Genomic DNA, 26,602 nt, shown 5'->3' on the forward strand with positions numbered 1-26,602 from the left:
AGGATTTGAGGGACCCCTAAATTACTACTGATTGGATTTAACCACTTTACCAATAAGTGGATTGACAAGATCAAAAGCTCTGATGATTTATTTGCTTAAATATCTGGATAATTTGCTAATAAGCTTTATCAATGGAATAAAGTGGTCACCCATATTTTTACTTGATATTGGAAACCACCCCCACTTTTTTGTTCCCACAGGACATGTCTTTTGATTAGTTATCTGAGGAACATCCATAGGAAGTACTGAACTATAACTCAAGGTGACCCTAGCAAAACTAATCCATTCATATTTATTAAAATTATTTTACTATGTATAAAATAACAACCATACACTGCCTTACCTCTTTATGAGGTAAGGATTTATTCACACACTGCCTAGTGTTACAGAATTGGGCAAGTGGAATTCTGATCTCAGTGTCTACTGACTCTTTTAGTTATGTTTCCTCTGGGAACATCCCAGAATATCCATATCACTAGTGATTAATTCAATTAAGAAGTATTTATTGAAAAAATCTTACAAACTCAAGTCTTGTGATAGGTTTTTATTAATTTAATTTCCTTGTGATTTCTCAAAATCTCCATACAAAAAGAATCAATCAAGTGACTGATTGTCATATGTTCCCAGAGCAGTTTATACCTGCTTGCTATTATAATGCTGGTAGTTATTTTGCTCATGTATTTACAATTATTTCTTAATTCAGCAAGTAATTTTGACAGATTCCAGGAAGATGTTGGAGATCAGGTGAGTTAAGCAGACCACACTCCTGCCTTCACTGAACATTCAGTCTGTGGAGGAGTCAGTCATGAAAATTGTTTACTTGTAAAAGAGATATAACTTGGTTCACAGTCTCCACCTAGTTTTCTTGGTGGAAAGTCCAGATTCTCTCGTGTGTGTTCCTCTCCCTCCCTCCTCCAAGTTTTCCCAAGAATAATACTGGATGTTATTCATCCAAAAGGGGTTTTGTTTTGCTTTTAAGGGAAATCCATTCATTCTTGAGCTCCCACTCTTCAGTTACTGCCAAAAGATTCCCATTTTTCTTAAAAAAAAGCATCATGTCCCATTTTTTTTTCTATTTTTTCTAGAAAAAAAGTACACATGTGTACCTTTGTTCCTGGACAAATGGCTTTTCATTCTAGGTTCCATAATTATAGCTCTTTTAAGTTCACATTCACATGATTAGGATTTGGTCCCCACAGTTCAATAAAGTGCCAGGACAGCTGGCCAGAAGGAGTATTCAACCTCAGTTGCACATTTCATTGCAAACTGTAGCCATCGTGTTCATACAAGTTTCCAGGCTCTACGTCCCCTGTCCTTCTATTTACCTCCTCATAGAGATAAATGACTTATTTTTCTGACAATGGGAAGGGTTAAGGCTACCCCAATTCTGCAGAATAGATGATATTAGTTTTGTGGCAGAGTTGAGGAATTTGTATATCTTCCCTCCAGAAAGGCCCTAAAAGCCATATGAAATTTGATCCAAAAATCTCTGAGGAACTCTGCCAACCCAGGCAAAGGAGAGTGCTGCAAATTTTTTTTAAAAAGTCTTGTTATTACTCTTTCCACTTGACTAGTACTTGCATATCTAAGAGGATACTTAGGTGGCTTTGCAAAATAAAGCTATTCTAATCCAAGGTGATTTTCAATCTCCATTTATTAATATAAAGTCTAAAATCCTTCCTTACAATACCCTTTATAAATTCAAATCATGTTAAGTGACCTAAAAGAGAAGCAAATGGTGCTAGAATGGCTTATGAGGAGGTCAGTAAACTAATCTTGAGGATGAGGGAAGACAAGAAGGAGAGGGAGAAGTAAAATCAAAGAAATAAACTTTGAACTGAGATTTGGAAAATGAAATAGTTAAAGTAGGTGGATAAAAGGGATAGATGTTTTCATCTATGAAACCAGTATTGAAATCTGGTTTTCAATACTGGCTGCACATTAGAATCCCCTGGGGATCTTTTAAAACCTTGATGCCAGACTCCACCATAGCGTGGAGCGACTGAATATCAGTATGGTGGTGGGAGGAAGAACACTGGTATTTTTAATACCAGAAATAAAAAGTACTAAATGAGTTTGGAAAGGATGGCTAGGGTTAAGTAATTCCATTTTGTAGTTGAAGACTTTTGATGATTTTCTTAGAAAAAATGGGAAGCTGCTGAATAATTTAAGCAGGCAGTATCATGACCATATTTGTTTTCAAAAATGAAACCTTAGATTGCTGAAAAGAGTATAGATTTAAAAGCAAGGCTGGATATGCACAGAGATCATGGGTGGCATTAGAAATGGAGAGAAATTAATAGATCTGATAGATATTTAAGTTAAATATAGATATTTGGTGGTGGTTTGGATATGGTAGAAAGAGAAAAGATTTCAAGGCTAACTTGGGCTTGTGACTTGAGCAATTTCTTTAATCATTCAAGGAACATTAATGAAGTACCGATGATATGCTTCATTCTGGGGACAGATAGAAACCAAGATAAAAATGGGCCACATTCTCATGGGAGGAAAGAAACCATAAATATACAAGAAAATGAAATAGTAAGGAATATTACCAGTAATTAAACCAGAATAGTATTATATAGAGAGTGTGACTAAGTAGCTATGTTAGCGTGTGTGATGTGAAAGAAAGTAATCTGAATGAAAAGGAGTCCATCATGTGGAAGATAAGGGAACAGAAAACTATTTGCAGAAGGAATAGCCAGTATAAAATTGCTGGCCATCAAAAAGAGAGCTAATTTGGGGAGAAAGTGGAATGGGATTTGGGGACTGAAGATCCTAAGCTTGTAATTGAGGTACCATTGAGAAGTAGAAGTAAAAATGTTTGAAATTTGTGTCTAGAGCCCGAATGAGGAGTCTAAGCTGAAGGTAAATGCTTTAGCCTTTATAATATAGATGGTAATAGAAGTTGTGTATTAGTACGAAATCACTGGAGAGAATGGAAAAAAAAAAAAAGAGCCTAGGAGTGAGCCTGTAAAAAGTAGGAAAGGAAAATAGTTAAAGGAGTTGGATGTAGGTGGAAGAAGAAGAGATGAGGAGTCGCAGGGAAGATTGGTTTTCAGGGTAAAATATGCTAAGAAGTCAAGTAAGACAAGAAAGAGGCCCAATTAGTTGGAGAATGTGGAGATCTTTGGTGAAATCAGTGAGAATCATTTCTCTGAGGAGATGGACTTGGAAGCTAGACTGTCATGAATTGAAGAGTGACTAGATAATGGAAAAATAGAAGCTGCAGCGAATATCATCAACCGACTTGCTCATCTGTGAATGGGAGGATGAAGAGCAAGAGCCAGAGAGGGAAATGAGGTCTCATGAGGTTTCACTTCTTTCTTCCTGTTTTCATTTTTTCTTATATGAGATGTTTAAATGATGATGGGGAAGATCCAGGAAAGAAGGCTGAATGGAGAGAGGCAGGAAGAGAAGGGAAGAGAAGGAAAGGGAAGAAATGGAAGAGAAAGATTGAGGAAACAGAAGGCAGATGAGATAAAAAATTAAAAGGCTTTTGGGGAAGGATGAAGGGGGAGGTCCAGTAGAGAGTTAGAATATCAAGTGTAATATCAAGGAAAATTAAGATTTCTAAATTGTATTTTAAAGTTAACTTTCTACAGTTGTTTTAGTTACCAAAGATATTTTTACTTATGTTCCTAATTCTAAGAGTAATGACATTGATTTTTTAAATGGTTGAGTTAATTAGGACTAACTTAATTATCACAATGTTAATGTGTAAAATCAACCTGCTATGACAAACACAGTTTAAGTGAACAAAACATGTTTATATAATAAGCATGCTGGGACTTCCCTGGGGGCACAGTGGTTAAGAATCCGCCTGCCAATTCAGGGGACACTGGTTCGAGCCCTGGTCTGGAAAGATCCTGCATGCCGTGGAGCAACTAAGCCCATGTGCCACAACTACTGAGCCTGTGCTCTACAGCCCACGAGCCACAACTACTGAGCCCACGTGCCACAACTACTGAAGTCTGCATGACTAGAGCCCATGCTCTGCAACGAGAGGCCACCACAGTGAGAAGCCTGCGCACTGCAACAAAGAGTAGCTCCTGCTCACCACAACTAGAGAAAGCCTGTGCACAGCCATAAAGGCACAATGCAGCCATAAATAAATAAATAAAATAAGCATGCTAACATTATATCATGAAAAAGTATTGCCTTAAAATTTTCACAAGATTGTTTGACACTGTTTGTATTGATTTTCTATTGCTGCTTAACAAATCACCACACATTCATCAGCTTAAAATAAAGCCCATTTGTCAGCACACAGTTCTGCAGATCAGAAGTTTGGGCATGGCATGGCTGAGCTCTCGGCTCTGTTTCTCACAAGACTTAAATCATTGTGTTGGATGGGCTTGCATTCATACCTGGAACTCAGGATACTCTTTCAAGCTTATGTGGTTGTGGTAGGATTCAGTTCCTTGTGGTTGTAGGACTGCGTTGCCCATCTCCTTGTTAGCTATCAGCCAGGTACCTCTCTCAGCTCCTAGTGGCCATTCTCATTTCTCGCCACATGCCCCCCACCGCTTTTCACAGGGAGACTCTCCCTTGTGTCCCTCTGCTCCTTTGAATCTCTCTTGCCAGGAAAAGCCCCGTCCTTTTTAGGGACTTATCTGCAGTGGAAGACAATATCTCTTTTTAAAAAGCAAATGTGCCTTATAATAGAACTTAATCATGGGAGTGAATATGCCATAATATTCACAGATCCTGGAGATTGTACAAGACAAGGACAGTAGGGCATGAGGATCTTAGAGGACTTCTTAGAATTCTGACACTATTAAAAAAAAATCAATATCATGTATCGCCTTTTAAGCAAGCAGACATAGAAAGATACTTAACTCCATGATTACAAGATAGAACCTAGATATATTTTTAGTTTAAACCTTATGTTAATTGATGACTAACTGGTATCTAAATACTTGTAGCTATCTGAACTAGCAAATCCAGCGTTTTGCATTATCATAAACATTTATTTCTTCTTAAAGTTTCTACTATTATAGGCTGTGGGCTTTGTTTGCAACTTAATTTTAATAACTATTAAATTGAAAATATTTAGGGCTTGTGGCAGGTGGAAAGGGAAAATGAAATTGTGAAAATGTCAGCAAGTATTGGATTTGTTAGCTGAAAAATGGGAGTATTCCCTAGGGAACAAGTTCCCATTTTTAAAATTTATATTCCCCAGAGTTAAGCACTGAGCCTGACACAGAGTGCATCTCAAATCTTCATTAAATTGTATGTTGATGTGGACAGTTTCTAGATAATCACATCATCAGCAGATAATGATCCATATTTGAAGACTGTATAAATGAATAGGTAGATGATCTGTAACTGTCAGGATAGGTGCTTTGTTATCCAAGTGTATTTCCAGATTATATCAGCATTTTGTCTTTATCTTAGACTTAATACCATGAGCTACCCTATTCTTTTTTTTTTTCTTTTTTCAGCTCTCTTCCACCAACTTGTAGAGCGACTGTGTAAAAACACATTTTAAAATTTCCTTTTCTCTCAAGAATGAATTTTCTACCTCTTGGGAATTTTGGATGGATTAATTAAATAATAATGTGAAGTGTGAAGGCGGCGGGTGCTTTGTTCCCTTGGAAAAGGCTGCCTGCATCAGAGCTAAACAGAATAGTGCCAGATTGGGAGCTTCTGATTCCAAGGGAGAAAGTAATTTTTCTCCCTGCCAACACCAGCCCTTCGCCAACCTCCTGCTCAGTAGCTGCAAGAAAATAAAACTACTTTTGTTTTTTGATTTTTAAGTAGAGGTACAACAAAAGAGAAATTAAGTTGAGGAAATTATAAGAGAAGACAATTTATGTTGCTTGGAAAAGATATGTATATTTTTTTAAAGTTAAGACATACAAAATTAGAAATGTTCTAGCTGTATGTGCACTCAGCTTGACGTTTCATTCATCAATGGTAGAATTAATGAAGTAACATCCTTCTAAAGTATCTCCTTTATTTGAGTGTAATAGATTTTTTCACATCTTAAGGGTTGACAGGAATGAATTAATAATCAGTGATAAGCCAGCTATTCATGATGCTAATTTGAATCCTGACATAGGACCTCTTCCAGAATAATTCTGGTTTATTTGCTTTCTCGTCTTCATCGTCTCTTGCTTAGGTACACGTTACATAGAATGTGTACTCAAAGTAAGTTAACTCATTCATTCATTCATCCACTCAACAAATGCTTAGTGACTACTATGTGCCTGGCATAGAACTAGGTGCTCAGTAGACATAAATGAACAAAGTGAAAATCCCTTCTCTCATGGCATTTACATAAATAGACTCATTCATTAGAAGATAATAAGTGCTACAGGAAAAAATAGAGCAAGGTTAAGAATGATGGGGTGAGGGCAGGAAAGTCATAGTAAGTGACCAAATGATGGAACTAGAGTGAATGAGAGGGAGATTAGTAGGAGAGTGGGTTCACAAGATATTGAAGGTGAAATTATAAAAGGCTGTGTAGGTCATTGGAAAAACTTTGGTTTTCACTCTGATTGAAATGGGGTTCTGAGAAGTTATATGATTTGAGTCACGTTTTAAAGAATAACTCTGGCCATTGTGCTACGAATAGACTATCGGGGGCAAGAATGTGAGCAAAAGTTATATACATTATTTCCTCAAGCATAGCTAAAGTGTGTAAACTTAGTCTGAATTCAAAGGCCTTTAGATATTTAACACCTAATATGACTTCTGTCATTGTTAATTTTTTTTATCATTCTTTATCTTTAATTTAAAACAAACATATTTGAAGTAGGAAAGTCCTTTGGAAATTGCACAGGAAGCACCTTTTGCTATTTTCCCCTTGTGATTTGAAAAATACCTAGTACCTCAATAAACTATAAAGAAAAAATAACACATGGTCTAAAATTTTGGAAATTCTGTTGACTTTATTTACCTTCTCGGATATTTTAGCAAGTACATGCATATTAAAATGTCTCACAGGTCCTCTAGTGGGAAACCCTAAATGGTCTTGACCTTGGAATGATCCCCCCTTTTTTCATAATACCTCAGGGAACAAACGCTTCCAAATGCTAGTCTGTGAAAGTGCCTGTCCAGTGTTAATGGTGATCAGCCTGCTGTCTACAGCTGAGTATCATTCCAATGATTGTCCCGTGGCTCTCTAATAATACTGTTTTAAAATGTGGGTACTACAAATTTGAAATATGTTCTGGCAAATTCATGAAATTAGCCATATCTAAAACATAGCTTTTTGAATATATGAATATAAAATTGTACAGTTTAATTTTTAAATATATAATTTTAAATTAGACTGATACATTTATTCCATACTTTTGAGCTTTTAAGATTGTTAGGTTTCTTGAGATGTTCCATCTAGTTGAAATTTAAAGGAAAAATGTTAGCCAAGTGGAGTCCAGCTGTAACCTGACATGTAGTGCCTAAATGGAAGCGAAGAGCAGTTCTTCCTTGACGTAATTCAGCTTTTCTAATCATTTGAGGAATAAGCTCTGTGGAATTCAATGCTACAGTGGCCACAAACTTCTTTCTTGCTCTGTGGGCCTCGGATATTGTAGGAATTTCAGAAAATAACTGTCTAGGCTTTTTTTTTTTAAGTATAATATGAACATTAGTGATATATAATGACAAAATGGTCAATTATTTAGTTACTTATTTTAGACTACTGGACCAAATCTAGGAATCTTGATGATTATCTGGTTCAGAAAGGCATCTGATTCTCTGTTAGTGGTATGAGAAAAATATTCAGAACAATGGAATCCAATTCTGGGAATTCTTAAGAATTAGACCAGAGTACTCAATTTTGTTAAAAGCTCCTTAGATAATTCTGATGCACACTTGATTTTGCTTAAAAACCTCTTGTCTAGATCGAAGACACAAAGTCTTATGATCTCTTGCAGGAAACAGTATACTAACCTGTTAAGGTTCCAGTAAGCGTGCAAACTTGACAGCTCTGTAAGGCTATGGACTTGTAGGATTTATACTCTGTTTATCCCCAGGATTTTCACAGGACCTCGCTTTAATTACAGGAGTAATTACTCAATAAAATGTGCTAGAAGAATAAGTGAATGAATAACTGGTAGCAGCTGTCAGTGTTGTTTTTACCACTACCACCACTGCCCCCCACCCCGCCACCCCAGAGCAGGAATGAGAGGATCATGAGAAGGTGTCAAACAAGAATAACTTCAGATTCCTAATTGCTCATCATTGTTCTGATTAGGGATTCTGGATCTTGATAATGATCAAAGGAAGAAAATGCAGTAACTCACGTGGATGATTATTTCTTGCATTCAATGGCATTATTATACATTTTGATTAAGGTATTTCTGTATTAAGAAATTTTATTCATATAAATTCCTTTTAAGTGGGTGATAATGATTCATGTGTAGGCAAGGGGAAAATGTCCTTCCCTCTCAGATCAAATTGTGGCATGATATTATCAGCTCTAAGTGGTGTCTGTTCTGCTGTCCTTTGCAGCCAGCTGTTGCAAACCCTGATATCATGTTTATTAAAATTCATATTCCATGGGACACGCTGTGCAAGTATGCAGAGAGGCTGAATATCAGGATGCCCTTCAGGTACTTTCAAATTTTATTTCATTCTATCTCAATGTATATTAAGATGAGCCTGTGTTTTGAAAAACTTGAGAGCAATAAATGTAATTCTTTCTACAGAAGAAATGCTTTTTCTTCCAAAGTTTAGCTTACCTTGGACATTTGTCTTTCCTTCTAATTTGCTTGCTTAATGTGGTAAGTGTTCTGGTTCCCAGCTATATCATTTCTCGCTGGACTTGACTAGAGGGAGGGGAAAAATAGTTGTTTTCAAGTTTTAACTTATAATTCCCAAGATCAATTTCACTTCTTATTTAATACAGGTAGATGGAACTCTTATTTTTGTGAAACTCAGGAAATGTAAGTGTGTAGCAGCCTTATGTATACAAATACAGTGTTCTTTCTCTGTATAGCAGTTAGCAAGAATCATTCCTCAGGTGGAACTCAACCAGATGGTTTCTTAGCTCTGTCCTCAATGCCAAAGGATAAATGGTAATAAAAGGCCTTCTCAGTTCAAAGATTTTTCAGTCCTTCCTATAGGCAAGCAAAAATTGAATAGATGTGTTTCCCCATATTGTGTGTTTTGTGTTATATGCAGAATCTATCACTTTCCTTCATGATCTCTCACAATAAAATTCAAGTGTTTCTACTATGGGCAAAGTTTTAACTCACATTGAAGATATGAACATTTACACTTTTTTGGAGCTCAGTATGCTTTATCAACTGCTAAGAAGGTTTAAAAAGGTTTAGGGTAACAAGATAGCAAGTAAAAGAACCTCTAGATAATGAATATGAATGAACAGTAAGAGTGCAATTCAAAAATATGGAGAAATTTCTCAGACCTGGTGGCATGGAAGAGGCCAACTCTGTAAGAGTGCTGACAGCCTCAGGTCTCATGACAAGCCTCTACAGTATTCAAGATGAAATATGGGATGTTGATCACTGTCTTTTTAGTCATCTGAAACACCTCAGGCTTTGGAAGATGTAACCACAGTCATTGCCCACAAAGCAGAAATTGATTAAGTGTTGGCAACTACAGAGGAATCTTACTGTGACAATATTAGAATTAGATACCTAAATTGACTCCCATTCCTGCTTGGGTAAAAGTTTCAAAATTCTCTGTACAGATGATATTTATAAGATAGGTAAATAATACCTTGAAGAGCTTGGCAAAAATAATAATAATAAAATAAAAAACAAAAGAAAATGAGTAAAGTCTTTTGAATTCTCTGGCACCTTATATAAATTATTAATAAGATACCTACAAAAACCTGAAGTTTGTACATTTTTATGAAACTTGGTCCCTGAAAGAAGCAAGTAAGGACCTATGAGATATTATTTGTATTATGATTAGATATTTTGGAGTCTACAGAGGACTGTTTTTAATTCAGGTCATTCTACTGAACCAAACTTGAGAGTACAACTAGGTAAGTATACACTGTGCAACTCTTCATGTCTTGAGTTTTGAGGAATTTTTTCCTGCTGACACTACGTCTCCTTCTAAAAAGTCTTGTGAAATACATGCCTGTGACTTATTACAAGCTGATAACGGGAGAATACTTGCCTTTGCTCTATCTGCTTTCTTCTTGCTTGGTCTGTATATATGCATGCTACACAAAATCATGCAGAATTAAAACAATGAGCTTCATTTTAACTTACGAAATTATCAAAGACTTTCACAAGTAGTACTCTTCAAACCTCACACAGATATGGTGAATAATCACCTCTGTTTATTTATGGTGAGAATCAAATTTCATAAAATATTCTGAAACTGAATTTAAAATTATTTTCTGTGAGACTTAAAACTTTTCATAACCACTTTTTATCTTAAGAAGATAATTGAAAAATATGTAAAAACATTTCCTGAAGTACTATTTATAATTATGAAAAATGGAAATATCTCCTATGCTCAATGGTAGAGGATTTAAATAATTTATATATACCCTTGCAGTGCAATATAATTCATTTATAAAACAAATGGGTACAAGGATTTATTAATGATTGTAGTGAAATAATAAACAAATTTCAATAAAATGTGAAGGATATGCATGTATTCCTACAATGAGATTTCAACAATGTAAAATGAATAGAAATAAAATTAGAAGAAAATATAATATGCCAAACATGATTGCTTCTGATGGGTGGGATTGTGGGTCCCTATTATTTTATTTGTTTACATTCTTACAAAATTATTTTAAATGAGTTCTATTTTGACTGCAGGATATAAACAAAGATGCAAAAGAAGTGTGACACCCAAGACAATAACCTACTTTCTGATATCAGGGTGAAATTGCTAAAAAATCCCAAATTAAGCCTGATTTCACATACCTTTATCCTGCCCCTATTCCTGTGATTTCACCATTGTTTCTGAGCAGAGGTATAGTTGAATTTTTGCACAAACTAATTTCCTTGTAGATCTAAAAGGAGGAAACCCTTAGAGACCATCACAAAGTGTGCCATTTCAGTGGATTTCAGTATTCAGTTGCTCTTCAGGTTAACTGAACATTGTGTTAAAATATTCCATCAAAAAAAGGAGCATATCTTCCACTTATCTCCTCTGGACTTTATACAAAGCACTTGTTTGCCAGGGGTCCGAAAGATTGAATCCTTTTTTGCTATCCAAGGGGGAATCTGTCATCATTTGATTCTTAGTCCCTGGCAAAGACACATTATTAATTTGAAATTATACTTTCATTCAATGAAAAAGTAAATGTTGGGTAACATGTTTGCTTTACACCAAATATTTGACATTCATAATTTCAAAGATGGTTTTCCTTTCTTTGTCAATATACTTTCAAAGTATGTCCATTCTGCTGTAGTTTATAGGGAAAAAGTCTTACAAAGACGATGGCAACGGAATCTACAGCATCACACATTTCATACAGCTCATTCCACCATCTCAGTTGGATTTTATTAATTTTAAAAATTGAAAGTCTGTTAGAGCACACTGACCTTTTTCTCTCATTTCCCTTACTCTTGACTTTTTCAGATAAATTTTGAGGAACTCTGACTTTAATCAATATACTCATAACTTTGTTTTTTTAAAAAATCTGTATCAAATTTAATTATTTGTGTCTTTAACTTAGCAGTTCATTAAAAACAATTCCCTTACCAGACTGTGTCTCCAGTTTGTATAAATTAGATCCTAGGTCTCCAATCTGTGTGCCATAGTGTCCTATTTCAACAGAAGTTTTGAATAAGATGTTTTCTTCAGTTGATGGTTTTGCTTTTTATAAATGATATTCATTTTTATTTTCTGGTAAGATTGCATTTGAAAGAAGAGTTCTGATACATCCAAAGAAAGAAATATGAAAACCATGAAATGTATACACTTACTGTCTCTTTTTATTGATGATGTGGCTCAAATTTCTTTTTTATGATACGTTTTTCAAGATAATGTTCACAATTTCCACATTACTGAAATTTTGGAAAATGCCATTGTGATTCTTTTGATTTAATAATATAAATATTAGAAAATATACAGCTTTTCCTCAAAGTTTGTCAAAGGAACACTGGTTCCAGAGGATGTAAAAGAAAAATATCCTGTGACCAAATATGTTCCTGAATTTCTAAGTTAAACAATAAGTTTATTTACTGTAGGAATTTTTAGAGAAGTGGTTCTCAGTCTTCAGAATACATCAGAATCACCTGGGAAACAGTAAAAATGAAGGTCCCTAGAACCTACATCCAGAGATTCTGGCATATTAGGTCAGGGATAAGATTGGGTATTTTTAACAAGCATCCCAAGTGATTCTGTTACAGTTGATAGAGAAATATTGTCTTGAAGATTTTTAATATTTTAATAATTCTTATAATTTTTATAAATTCCAACAGTTACACAGAGAAGTCTTTCCTTAATTTCCATCTGATGATGGGTTTTTAAAAATCTTAATATGATGATGTTCTTGGGAAAACAGTTTGAGAAATGCTGGAACTCAGAGTTCTTTTAGAACATATTTACAGATCAGTTTAAATAATAGATGTAGCATTAACTAACTCCTTAGTAACCAACTTCTGATTTATTTATAAGGTACACCTAAAATTTGGGATAGCAGTCAGCTCATAAAAAGAGAATGTTATTCAAGCATAGAATAAGTGGCAAAGTGTTTTCATGATTACCAATTCATTTTCCAAATGTCAACTGTTATCATATTTAGGAACATATATATTGTGTTAAAAGTAAAATATACAAGAATAACAAAGAACTTAAATAGGAAAAATACATATCTTTTTTCAAGACAAGATTTTTTAAAGATTTATGCATAAAAACATATCCGTGCTTGACTATTCCATGTATTTATTCAGTGTTGAAACCTATATATTGCATTTCAGAAAGAAAAGCTGCAAATGTATTCAGAAAAAAATTATTAGAGTTATAACCCTTCCTTCAAAAGTTTTCTGGTAACTTACTGTATGAACTTGAAAGTTCGGCATTTTATCTAAATTTTATGCTTGATATTCTGCATGGGTAGAATTTTATATACATAAATTTTCTAGCTATTTCTTTTTTTGATAATTTTCCCAAAGTAGATATGGCTTGCGTATTGGACTTGATGTTTCCACACTAACCAAGAAATTTTAGAGAGTTAAAATAGTCCACATTTTCTAGTTTTTATTCTATCAGGAAAGACTTAGCCTGTGTCTTGTACATTCCAGAAATATCAATTCCCACATTCATTACTTTTCTTCTGATTCAAAGGTGATTCTTATTCATTCTTACCCTTCTCTCACATTAAATTGGTCAAACATATTTTAAGGTGATTCAGTCACCCTGTAGCTTCTCAGGTTGAGTCCAAAGGTGGGGTCAACCTTCCATCTTTCCTCAAGCTCCTCCTCCCACAAATATTTTAATCATAGCAAATTTGGGGGAAAATTTTTTAAAACATTAAGAACAATCTTTTATCACAATTGGGATTAAACTTAGATCACTTTTTTATGCAAAGGATATCTCACTCAAAAATAAAATAATGTAACAACATACAGGGAGCCCAATATATAGAATAGATAACAGTGCAGTAGCTTTGCTTGACAAGGAGCAGGGACCCAGGGTCGCACCCATGTGACCGTCTGTCCTTCTCATTTGGCCACACAGACATCTCCACAAGTGGTCATTGGCTGTGCGAAACAGTGGTTGGAAACAGTGATGGAGATAAGCATTTACTTATAATTTTGAGCGGTTGTTGTAATAGATGGGTAAGTAGGTAGGTAGATAAATGCTGTCTTGATGCAAGGTGTAGAATAGAAGAATCTTTCAAATGAAAATTTAAGGGAAAATAAAGAAAGCTCTGTCCATGAACAATGCAGTTAATAAATTATGGAGTGAGGATAGTGGGTAGGAAATAATTTGGTCCTGCAGGCTCATTTATGCAGAAGAACTAAGGAAAACTGCAAGTTATTATTGACTGCATGAATTAAAGGTACACTTGTATATGTTGGGGAAATATAATTAAAAACAAAATCTCCTCCAACCAAGGAAACTTCTCCACAAACCTAGAAGAGAAAGATAACCCTTTTATCACTGAATCAACATTAAAACAGAATGTAACATGCATCACAGGCAATTCACTGAGATTGCAAATACAGAAAGAAATCTCACCCTTTTCTATAGCCAAGCAGATACCCCCATTACAGGCATGTCCTCAAGATAAGCAATAACCTAACCGGTCCTCAAGTAAGAGGACTTGACAGCACTAATTGTCACACATAGTTCATCCTAGATTTGACGGGTAACTGGGGTGTTAGTTAATTGGGAAAAATGAGTCTCTTAATTTCATTTGTTCTTACAGTATAAGCAGTTTAAAAAATATGTGTATTCATCTTGTATGACTTTCTTCCTTCACTCGTTCTTATTTCCCCCAAAGCATTTCAAAAATAAAAAAGAAAATGTTTAAGAGAAATATTTCAAAATAGCAGCAATAGAAAGAATAATGTTTTATCCAAATGCCACCTTGTTCTTTTATATTATTCCTTACCATATCCATAACTGATCATTATAACCATAATCTTTATCTCCTCTTAATCACATTCCTTGATTTTTTTGATGCTGAAAATTCTTTTAAACCAATTTCTACATTTGTAGTTTTTTAAAGCGATACCTTATTTAGTAAATGTTTATTAAATTCAAAGTGCCCTCAGGCACTGAAGGAAATAAATGCAACTGTGAATTAAACAAAAGCCCATTCATTTATTCATCAGCCATCGGAATGCTTACTATTTACCAAAGAATGTGCCAAGTATACACAAAGTCAGATGAACTGAAGCTACCGTCTTCAAGAAACCCAATCTCCTATAGAAGATAGTCATTGAACAGTTATATAATACGGGGTAAATAGTGCAAGAGAGTACTTTGTAGAGGAGGTTCAGAGAGAAGATGGGTTTATAGTACAATAGGGATTTTTTTAACATCTTTATTGGAGTATAATTGCTTTACAATGGTGTGTTAGTTTCTGCTTTATAACAAAGTGAATCAGCTATACATATACATATATCCCCATATCTCTTCCCGCTTGCGTCTCCATCCCTCCCACCCTCCCTATCCCACCCCTCTAGGTGGTCACAAAGCACCAAGTTGATTGAATGATGTATGCACACAAACCTGTGTATGTCTGATAAAATGAGGGGAGGTGGTGATATTTAAAGTGTGAGTTTAGGCTAGACAGAGCAAACCTTGAAACTCCATATCTGAAATTAGTGTTAGAGTATGTCAGAGACAACTTAAAAATTCTTTTCTAGGATTATGACTGGTGATTGCAATGAAATATGGTAACTCAGAAGGCTTTTCAAGTTTTCTAAGCAGTTAATAACACAGGACTAAATATCGATTGTCCTGACTCTCCGCCCTGCTTTCTAGATACCACACCATGGAGGAGTTTTCTGATTCTCTGGAATGGGTTTTGGTGGGTGGGGATAAAGAGGCATTTTAGAAGGCCCTGAATGAGATTCTTGAGCTCCAAGACGTGGATTTATTGAGAATCTTTTAGAAGGTGAATTAACCTCTGTCACTAGAATATTTAGTTTCTCTAAAATCGGAATGCTACACACTTACTTAAAACACTCAATATCTTCCTATAACTTTTCACCCAAAAACCTTAGCATCAGTGGTAAGACCCCTCATCATCTGTGCCTTGTTCACCATCCCCTCACCTCTTTTATTATTATCCTCAACTTGCAATTTATACCCCAGCAATTACCAAATTAGTCAAAGTTCCTTGAATCTTACCATGTTAATCTTGCTCCCATAACCATTTCATATGCTGCTACCTCTGTCTAAAATGCCATGTCCTAAGTACTCTGTTCAGACAACTACTGCCGTTCATGCTTCATGATTCAACACAGATAACACATCCTCTGGGAAAGCTTCCCTGTCTCCTTTCTCCTCCATCTATGAAAACTAATTGAGATCCCTTCACAGGTACTTCCATAGCCCTCTGTTTTACTGCATTATCACACTTTGTTATAACTACAACTTGTCTCCTCAACTGAAAAGTAGCTTTTTGAGGGTAAAGACCCTCTTTTTTTTCTCTAAATTTTTAGTGGTTATAACTTAACGTTCTTTGCCAAGTCATAAATATTCATTACATATGTGTTTAGATCAATAGCTGACTTCATATAGCAAGTGATCTGGTTAATATGCATTATGTAGCAGAAGACAAACTTTCAAAAAAGAATTAAAAATCAAATATTCAAAAGTGATCTATTGATTTATGAAAGTGTCTTTGTTATTAGTAACTTAGATTCTGAAATTGAAACAATGCAAATTCAGAGTTCTTCCTATTATACTGGTTCATTTCGTGTCTTTAGCATGTGGAAGTTAGAATATTGAAATGTGCTCGGCCCCGGGCGTCCCCGGGAGTCCCGACCAGCAGGACAAATCCTTGTGAGTCCGAGGAGGAACCTGTAGGGGTTGAAAAGAGAAGAAGGGGCAGGAGACGCGAAAGAATGGAGGCAAGACAAAATCCTGATCAAGCCTCAAACTTTTATTGCTGCAGTAGCTGTATTTATACAGTACAGAGAAAGGGGGGCGGGATCCAGAATAAGGGAAGTATTTGGCAAATTATCATTGGTGCTGCGTGCGCGGGCTTTCGTTTTAGGCGCGGGCTTTTGTTTTTAGGCGCGGGCTTTTATCTCATTAAGCAGGAAGAGAAGCAGGATGTCGGCCATCTTCTAATGGCGAAAACTTCTTGGCTCCCAACATCTCCTCCCTTTTTATTTCTTTTAAGGAGGTGGGCATTAACCGAGTGAGGGAGTAGTGACCTGAATCCTCCCGTGGACAATGTATGTGTGTCCACCATTGCTGGCTCTTGGTATCTTTTGGGGAGGAGAGGCAGAGCCGAGAATAATCTTAGATACTGAAGCCAAAAACAATGTTTAGATACCAACCTCTTTCATAATTCAGGTATACTCACAGGGAATAACAGAGATTACCTTATGTATAAAGGTTTTCCCTTGTGCATGCTTTGCTGTCACACTCAACTCGGTACCCATACCCTCCCATCAAAGAGGGGGGTAGGCATGTCTCTGTCTCATGCCGCTCCAGTGGAGGGGCAGCCAGAATCATCTTTTGGTTCTGCTTCAGGTTAAATTCTGAGGCAAGTGTGGAGGGGGTTCAGCCTGGCTGACAACCAGCAAAGATGACAGGATCAGGGTCACAACGGATAGTCCTTGTTGTCTTTGTCGTCTTTTCAATGCCAAGAGGATCTCCATCTTTTTCTGAAAAGGAAAAGAAATACAATCTCAGGGAACAGGGCCCTGGATAATTTTCATTATTTCATAGAATTTATAGGTTTAATAAGACGCTCGGGCAGCCAACGTGCTCCACCTTCCTTGGTATTGTATACACATGCAGACCCCCTCCCCCAGATGAGGAGTGGATCGGGCCCATGCCACTTAAAGGTCAAAGGGTCTTTCCACATAACTTGTGCATATTGATTTTTAGTTTCTTGATGCCAAAGACGATCGGCGGCAGATCTACCATTAATATCTAATTGTAAAAAATTAATAACAAATAGGGCATGACTAAGAATATTTTTTGGGGAATTTTTTGTAGCAGTTAAATCATTATTTTTAAGTTTGGAAATGGTATTTTTAAGAGTTTGATGGGCTCTTTCTACTATGCCTTGACCCTGGGGGTTATAGGGAATTCCCGTAAGATGTTTTATTTGAAACCGGGTGCAAAAATCTTGGAAAGCCTGGGAAGTGTACCCAGGCCCATTATCTGTTTTAATTATTTGAGGCTTGCCTAAAACTGTAAAACATTGGAGCACATGTGAAATAATGTTTCTTGTGGCTTCTCCTCCCTGGAGGGAGGCATATATAAAGCCGCTAAAAGTGTCAATGGACACATGAATAAATTTTAATTTTCCAAATTCAGCAAGATGGGTGACATCCATTTGCCAAATTTCATTAGGTAATAAACCTCTTGGGTTTACTCCAAGATGTGGAAGAGGTAAAAGTGTAACGCACCCTGGACAATTTTTTACAATTTGTCTTGCCTGCTCTCGAGTGAGCTTGAACAACAAGCGAAGAGTATGTGCATTAACATGATGTAGCTGATGAAATTGAGTAGCTTGAGAAATAGGATCAGAGGTTATGGTGCACATTAGGCGGGCATTTTTATCAGCTAAATCATTGCCCTGAGAAAGGGGTCCAGGGAGATCTGTATGAGCCCTAAGATGATCAATAAAAAAAGGCACTTGTCTCCGGAGTATAAGACTCTGAAGCTGTTGAAAAAGGGGAAGAGCATTGGAAGAGGGTTTAATATATGGAACAGTTTCTAAAAGGGGGACGGACAAGGCTATATATAAGCTATCCGTATATAAATTAAAGGGGGTTTCTTGTAATATTTCAAAAACCTGAAGAATGGCAAAAAGCTCAACAAGCTGTGCTGACAAAAAGGGGGATTGTACCCTATAGGACTGATTGTTTATAACATATACAGCAACACCGGATGATGATCCATCAGTAAATACTAAGGCAGCATCTACCAAAGGAACAGCAGAAGTAATTTTGGGAAATATAAAGAGATGTTTTCTAGCAAACTGAAGGAGCTTATCAGGAGGATAATGATTATCAATATTACCCTGAAAGGAGGATAAGGAAACAAGCCATTTATCATCAGTTTGCAGTAACCAATTAAGTTCTTCTTTGGTATAGGGGAGAATCAAATGATCAGGATCTCTGCCAAAAAATTGACGGCTTTTTTCCCTGCCTAAAGTAAGAACCTTTGCTACTAAGGAAGGGTAGGTCTTAAGCACTTTGTTAGGAGAAACGGACAAATGTATCCTATATAGCAAGTTTTTTGTTGTTTGTCTAGGGCGGATGTGTCTTTAATAAAATCTTTTAGGGCGGCTCCTATTGCAAGACCAACAGAATGGGAGGGACCAATTCCGGAACACAATTTAATATAATCAGCAAGGCTACCACCACGATGAGCCCGAAGGGCAGCCTGGCAGGCTGGATTAGCATTTTCATAAGCTAAATGTTTAACAAAGGCGTTATCAGTTTCACTATCGCCCACCAGACGTTCGGTGGCTTCCGTGAGGCGGCTAATAAACTCACAATAAGGCTCTTTTGGTCCCTGGCGAATTTTCGCCAAAGAAGTTGTGGCCGAACCCTTAGGCGGAAGGCGGCGCCAGGCCTTAAGGCCAGCATTTTGTATTTGAGCCAACAGACCAGGGGGAAAAGCAGCCTGAGCCTCATTGGAATCATAGGGGCTGCTTTAAGAATTGTTTCTCCGGTCTCAACAACCTTTTGGATATCGGGGTCAAAAAAAATGACCCATAAGAATCTCTCTAATTAAATTCCAATATGAAAATGCAGTCACAGATACTTTAGAAGGCCCAAAAGTCTTATAATAATCATTTAAACAATCTCCTACACGATTCCAACATTTTTTATCTATCGTCCCTTCTTGTGGGAACCATGGACAAACATCAGACAAAAATATAAAAAAAATCACGCAAATCTTTTTTTCTAGCCTTAATCTTTCGCATCTTGAGGGAATCCTCGATCCCCTGAAGAAAGAGTTCGTGGGAACTCAATTCCTGTCCCATTTTTAAGCTCCACTTACCTTACTCTCTACCGGTCACAACTGCCGAAGGGCGGCTAGTCCTCCGGGGACCTAATCGAGCTGCACTTTCGAGTTCACTCTCGCGGCGGCTCAGTGGGTGCCTGGCCAGGCCTTCGTAAGCGTGCTACCTCCGTTAGGATCCGTTCCTCGGGCCCCACGTTGGGCGCCAATTGTGCTCGGCCCCGGGCGTCCCCGGGAGTCCCGACCAGCAGGACAAATCCTTGTGAGTCCGAGGAGGAACCTGTAGGGGTTGAAAAGAGAAGAAGGGGCAGGAGACGCGAAAGAATGGAGGCAAGACAAAATCCTGATCAAGCCTCAAACTTGTATTGCTGCAGTAGCTGTATTTATACAGTACAGAGAAAGGGGGGCGGGATCCAGAATAAGGGAAGTATTTGGCAAATTATCATTGGTGCTGCGTGCGCGGGCTTTCGTTTTAGGCGCGGGCTTTTGTTTTTAGGCGCGGGCTTTTATCTCATTAAGCAGGAAGAGAAGCAGGATGTCGGCCATCTTCTAATGGCGAAAACTTCTTGGCTCCCAACATTGAAATGCTCAGTATAATTGAATGTTGTCACTTGCTGGTTTCACTATTTTCATGTGACTATCCTCAGCTGATTTCTGTCTTTCTTTTTTTTTTTTTTCAGGAAAAAATCCTATTACACTGACCAGAGGAGCAAATCAATGGGCAGGTTGGTGGGTGATATGAAATTTGTTTATGACCAATTTGTCATTTGGGAAAAAAATAAAAAATGCATTTGATTACCCATATCAGCAGCTGTAAATTTTAGAAAGAAAAACTTTACTGATTTGTTCAAGATATTTTCAAAATGACTTATGCCAAATTTGACAATGTTTAAAATCAGATGATCCCTTTTTTTCTATTTACCATTGCCATTCCCACACTCCTTCCTTGATATAATGTTATGGAGCAAGGATTTTAATTGCAAGTTCGTGTTTCAGGAGATTTTAATTTTAAAAATAGTTATAAAACCAGGATTGTTGGGTAAATGATGACCCACTAGAGTAATAGAACAATAGACACAGCAGAGGCCTCTTGGATCATTTAATCCAAACCTCTTATTGATGAGATGGTAAAGAAAGACAGAGTGATGAAGTGGTTTACCAAGGCCATACAGCATCTTTTGTGTTACGGACCTACTCTTATTCCACCAGTTGAACCTGCCTCTCTTTCAATTGTGGTATTGAAAGGAAACTTCTTTTCAAGAGCTTTATCTCAAAACAACATCTCTTTGCCTATTGTGGTAACAGTAGCTATGGCAAAGGAATTAATTAAAATACAACCCTGAGACACAAGAAACTCTCCCATCTGAATTGCCTTGACCCCATTTCACTGGAGAAAATGAGCTTCCATTTAATGAACTCTACAAACAAAAGGCTTGTAATAATTCGCTGTTTTTCTGCTCCTTGCAAAAAAATCAATTAACAAAAATAGAATGTGAATGTCGTAGAGGAGGCCCTATTGAATAATGTTGCAGGATATTGCAAATCAGAAAGACACAAAAACTAGCAAAATCATACAGTGTAAATCTCTGACCATTTTAAGAGAGAATTTAATAAATCTAGTTCTTTTACCAAAGAAAATGTCTGAATATAATTTAGAACTCTAAAATAGGAAAAGTTTGAATTCTAGAAGAGAGTATTGTACTCTGTTAAACATTAAATTTAGATTGGTAGGAATGAGTGACAAGAAAAGGAAATCATGAGGGGGAAAACTTGAAATCTGAATGAATGCTAAAGGCATTAGTACTCAAATGGCTCTTAAAAAATTAATGATGTTCCTTAGCCAGTCGGATTCCTCTGTTTGTCAGGTTGACATGCTCAGATTTACAATGAGCTTTCATCATTTCTCTTGTGCTCATTCGTTCCTGGTCTATATAAGCAAATTTCCAAAGTTATTTTTGCATAATAAGGTTAAATTCATTGGGATGTTATAATATATAAATTTACAACCACAGGTTTTCCATATTTTTCTCTGCATGTGCCTGTTTAATATTGGATGTGTTGATAAAACATGTTTAGGTTTGCCTCTGGGTGCTGTATAGAATTAGTGAGATTTGCCACTGTATAATTAGTGTGTTTTCTGCTAAATAGGCATCTTCCTTTCAGAGACTCACAGAAGGACAAAATCCTATATATTAAATTGTCAACCAATGTCTATGTAATACTGTCATAATTTAGTTTTAGAGTAGACTTGTATTTAGAATTCCTGATAAATATGTATATTCTAAATCCTAAAGAAACATTTTTAATAGTGGAAAAATGTTTTCTTTACTATTTTGGTCAAACAAAAGTAAACGAGAAAAATGAATGCTATATTATGTGTCATAATATGTTTTATTATCTTTTGTGTTTATTATTTTTTGTTTAATTTTATGAAATGAAAATAAGGTTGTCAGTTATTCCAAACAATTGTTAATGTACCTTAAGCATTACTATAGTCTACTGCTTTACAGTTTACATATTACAAATAGTTCTCTTTGTTCTTTGAGTTAGTGGATGTGTATGGGGAGGGTAACAAATAAATAGGAAAGGCATTTATAAAATTATATGACATATTAAACTGAAAAAATGACTGTCTTGGTATTTGCCTGAGTTTATACTTTCAATTAAGGAAATGGCTGATTTTGATTTTTTTTAAACTTGACCTTTGGAAAAGAAAATTTAAATGTTGTGTGTGTATGTACGGGCATCACTGTTATAAAATCATAAAACCCAATGTTTAGACAATTGGAAAGAGGTAAGCAAAAGTCTAATGTGTGTACTTAGATGTCACTTGTGCTTTCCATTTCCTGATGTGGGAAAGTTGTTTTGTGCATGGGTAATTTGACCAGTAAACATTAGGGGTAAATATGTACAGGCAATTATCCAGGTTTCAAAGATCATCGTTTCTCCAGGCAGGTCAAAAGGAAATGCCTATAGTTTTATTATTGCTGCTATCTATCATTAGCTTACAAAGTACTTTCATATTCAATTATCAAAGCATCTTCAAAATGACCATTCAGGGGGGCAGAACAAAGAGTAACTGGTTTGCAGATCAGGGAAAATAAATGACTCCATTATCACCACTCCTTACCACACCACATATCCCCTAGCTTTCACAGCTAGTGTGATAGAGTTTGTGCTCTGACCACGTTCTTTTGACCCTTTAATCCAGATTTCTTTTCAATTTCCATTGAATTCTCTGCATTCCACTGATTTTAGCAAAGGAATTTAAAGCTCTGTTAGAAGTCATCCTCACATTATGTCATGAAATCTTGAGTTTGCAAGACTGCTAACGTGATAAAAGTTTGGTAGAGTGTAGGTAATACGTTAGATCATGTTGGTGGCATGGTGGTGGTAGTGGTGGTTGTAGAAGTAGTAGTGATACTCCTTTTCCTTATTATTATCATAAATATTTATTGAGTGTTTACTTTGTGCTGGGCACTGTGGGATCAGTCATTACCTATTTAATTATCAGAATATCCCTTCATTTAAGTGATGAGAAAACTGAATGAGAATCAAAGAAATTAAATAATAAGCTAGATCTTCACATCCTGTGATTCAGATCCAGCCCTGACCACATTTCACTATTAGACATCATGTATTCCTTCATAGATAGTATGTGAAAAAACTAAACTGATAATATGGTTTATTTTTCTGTAAAAGGTCAATGATGGTCTCAAAGTCATTTCATTTCATTTCTTTAGTTTTTTTCGATTGGCATTTATTTCTAGTATGTTTGCAATTTTGTCAGAGATAGTAAGCCCTTGGGTGCTATAGCTATCAGCATTTTCTAAGTGTCATCAGATGCCTCCTTTTATTTGATCCTCCTAGCCACCTAATGAAGTAGGACAGATGGAATTACTTTCTCTCTTTACAGATGAGGAACCTAAAGCTCAAAGACTGAAAATGTTTGGCTCAATTTCAATGACTGGCAGATTCATCCTCTAATTTTTTATCCCATTGTTTTCTCCACTAGGCTAACTTTGAAAAATTGGAGTAATTGCTATATAATCCATTCAGTGTTTTTACATGTCTGTGCACTAGTGGCTGGAATACAGCGATATTTTGTGATTTCAGAGGCTTTCTTTGTAATAAGAAGAAGCAAAATGGACACTTCAGATAACGCTCATTTATTATTTTAGGCTAGAAAGAAATGCTCTGGTCCCTCCAAAACCAAAAAAGACTTGGCATCTAAATGATAACATTACTTGGCAAAGAAAATGTCCAAACTCTTCACATGCTAAAAATCAAAACTTGATGCTTATTTCAAATTATATAGACATGGTAATTTTACCATAATAGACTTGAATGAAATCATTTTTAAGATACACTCTGCCTGCACATGGCTGTACTAAATTTTTTGAAGTTTAAGCATAGTTGGCCAAATATTAAGATGCATTGTACTTCTCTAGGAAAATATTGTATCCTGCCACTTTGACTCACTATTGCAGAAGAAGTCCAAAAACTGCCAAAGATAGAACCTCATAAATAGTGTGTAAATATAGCACATTTTTAAAGTAAACACAGCTGTTATTATAGCAACTCAGAATCTCATTTTCAGAATCCATCTCTGGAGTCGGTATCTCTTTTGCTTTCATTTTTGTCTTTTGAAAAATAAATATGATTCCAATCAGTATATATACCACATAGAACTGAGCTGTGACTGTAATCTAAAGCTGAGGCCAAAGTATCCTGATGTGAGATTTCCTGAAACAGTGTTTTAATGTTCTCTAACCTGGAGTCTATGCTAAATCCACCCCTCAAAGCGCAGTCAGTGGATAGCAGGATGCGCACCCCTGTGAACTAGTTAGAAATGCAGAATCTCAGACCCCACCCTAAGTCTACTGAATTAGTATCTGCATTTTAACAAGATCTTCAGGTGATTTACATGCCCGTTAAAGTCTTAAAAGTACCGCAAAGACTCCTTGACTCAACTCTCCTTATTGTTAATCATCAAGTTTAATGTAAAACACCAACTCACAACTCTCCAGCAATGTCAATATTATTACTTTTATTTTATGCGTGAGGAAACCAAGGCAAGAAATTAAATAACTTATACAAGTTTCCATAGTTACTATAATGCAGAGCTGCCTTTGAACCCAGTTTTTCTTGACCCGAAACCCTTGCTGTTACCATAGGACCTGTGGCTCTCAGAACTGAATGCGTTGAGTGCATTGTAGCCATTTCTTTCTTTTCAGTCTCCACTTTTCTGGAGCCACATTGCTATAGAGTTTTTAAAGTGATCTATAGCCACACATATATAGATATAGATATATACATACATACACTCAACTTTAATAAACAGTCTTGCTGGTTTTATTCTTTATGCTTTTTCCTACCCCATCTTTATGTATGATGATTTTCTAATATTTTCCACAGATTTTTCTTATGAGGATCACCTAGTTGCCCTGAAAGAGTTTAAATAAATGCAAGATTTGGTTTGCTTTGGAATTATTTCCTTTGTGTGGGTACAGGAATAATGCATGTATGTGTGTGTGAATGTGGGTGTGTGTATGTCTTTTGGAAATCTTTCAGAATGGTAGTGGAAGGTAGGCATGGCTCTGGAGTGCAACCTAATTCAGTTCTAAAATGTGACTTTGTTCCAGGGTACAAAAATATTTTAGAAGAATCAAAAAATGGATGTCCCAAAACCCCATGGTTCTTGACAAGTCAGCTTTCCCAGACCTGGAGGAGTCAGACTGCTATACTGGCCCCTTCAGCCGTGCACGAATTCACCAGTGAGTTCCCATCTCTTTTCTCTCATCACCTCTTTTTTAAAGTTATTTTTTAGTTACTTAATTTTTTTGGCCATGCCTTGTGGGATCTTAGTTCCCCGACCAGGGATTGAACCCAGGTCCTTGGCAGTGAAAGCGTGGAGTCTTAACCACTGGACCATGCAGGGAACACCCCTCCCACCTCCCACCACCTCTTGAAGTCACCCTTTTGCTCTTTACATCATTGGCTCTCATGTTTACTCCATACAACTCTTTCTACAATGGAACAGTAGGATATGAAGGGGAAGGGAGAAACATTGCTTGTCGCTGAAGTACTGAAAACAAGCTAGCTCGGAAAGTGCAGTATTAGGGAATGACATCAATTGTTAATGTGTTCTATTTGGAACCACATTGCTTAAGGTAGTACAAAATTTATGGAAGCCAGCGGACAATCTGTTCTTGTTCCATGCTCAATAAGAAATATGAGGACATTTAGGCTTCCTTATAAACTGAAGGATATTAAAATGAATATTTGATAATGCCCTGTATTATTTATAAGTGTATATTTTCTCAGCCAAATGATTTTTTTTTTAAGAAGATGGTTTCTCTTCTGATTTATTATACTTTACATGCATTCATTTTAATGGAGAAAATACATGGATGACTACCCAGGGACTTGTAACTGTTGCTAGATTCTGTGGTCTGCATTGAACATTAAAACCAATCCGCTTATTTTCCCAGCTTCATAATAAACAATAAGGACACCTTCTTCAGCAATGCTACTCGAAGCAGGATAGTCTATCACATGCTGCAGCACACCAAATATGAAAATGGAATATCAAAAGTGGGTAAGAACACTAATTAAAAACACACTATGGAATTTACTTTTACTGATTACACTCAGAAGTATTTTTTAACAACTGAAGCTTTGCCTTCCTGCATTAGATACGAGGATATAATGCAGTGAACAAACTTTAAACATTGTATTTTCAGCCTTTCAATGAAAGAAAACAAAATAAAACAAACAAAAAACTTTTTCAAGGGCACTTGACAATGTGTATCAAAATGTGAAATGTGCAAGAACTTTGGAACAGAAATTTTATTTCTAGAAATTTAGCCCAAAGAAATAATCAGACTTTTGAATAACAATATATGTAGAAATTTGTTCATTGTGGCTTTGTAGACAAAGAATAGAATAGAATAATACTGGAGATACTTTAGCTGTCCATTAGGCTATATGCACATAATGCATCCATTAAAAATGATGTGATATTATTCACTCT

The 26,602-nt window shown here is 36.2% G+C and overlaps 1 protein-coding gene across 1 annotated transcript in view; it reads left to right on the forward strand.

Moving 5' to 3' along the window:
• Positions 1–26,602, forward strand: part of ANO3 (anoctamin 3) — a 423,419-nt gene that overhangs the window by 298,344 nt on the left and 98,473 nt on the right. The window contains 4 exon segments of the mRNA XM_065883040.1: positions 8,464–8,564; positions 20,247–20,291; positions 25,212–25,343; positions 26,061–26,167. Of these exon segments, the coding sequence (XP_065739112.1) occupies positions 8,464–8,564; positions 20,247–20,291; positions 25,212–25,343; positions 26,061–26,167 (385 nt within the window).

Source organism: Phocoena phocoena, chromosome 8, assembly GCF_963924675.1.
Source record: "Phocoena phocoena chromosome 8, mPhoPho1.1, whole genome shotgun sequence".
Lineage (NCBI taxonomy): Eukaryota > Metazoa > Chordata > Mammalia > Artiodactyla > Phocoenidae > Phocoena > Phocoena phocoena.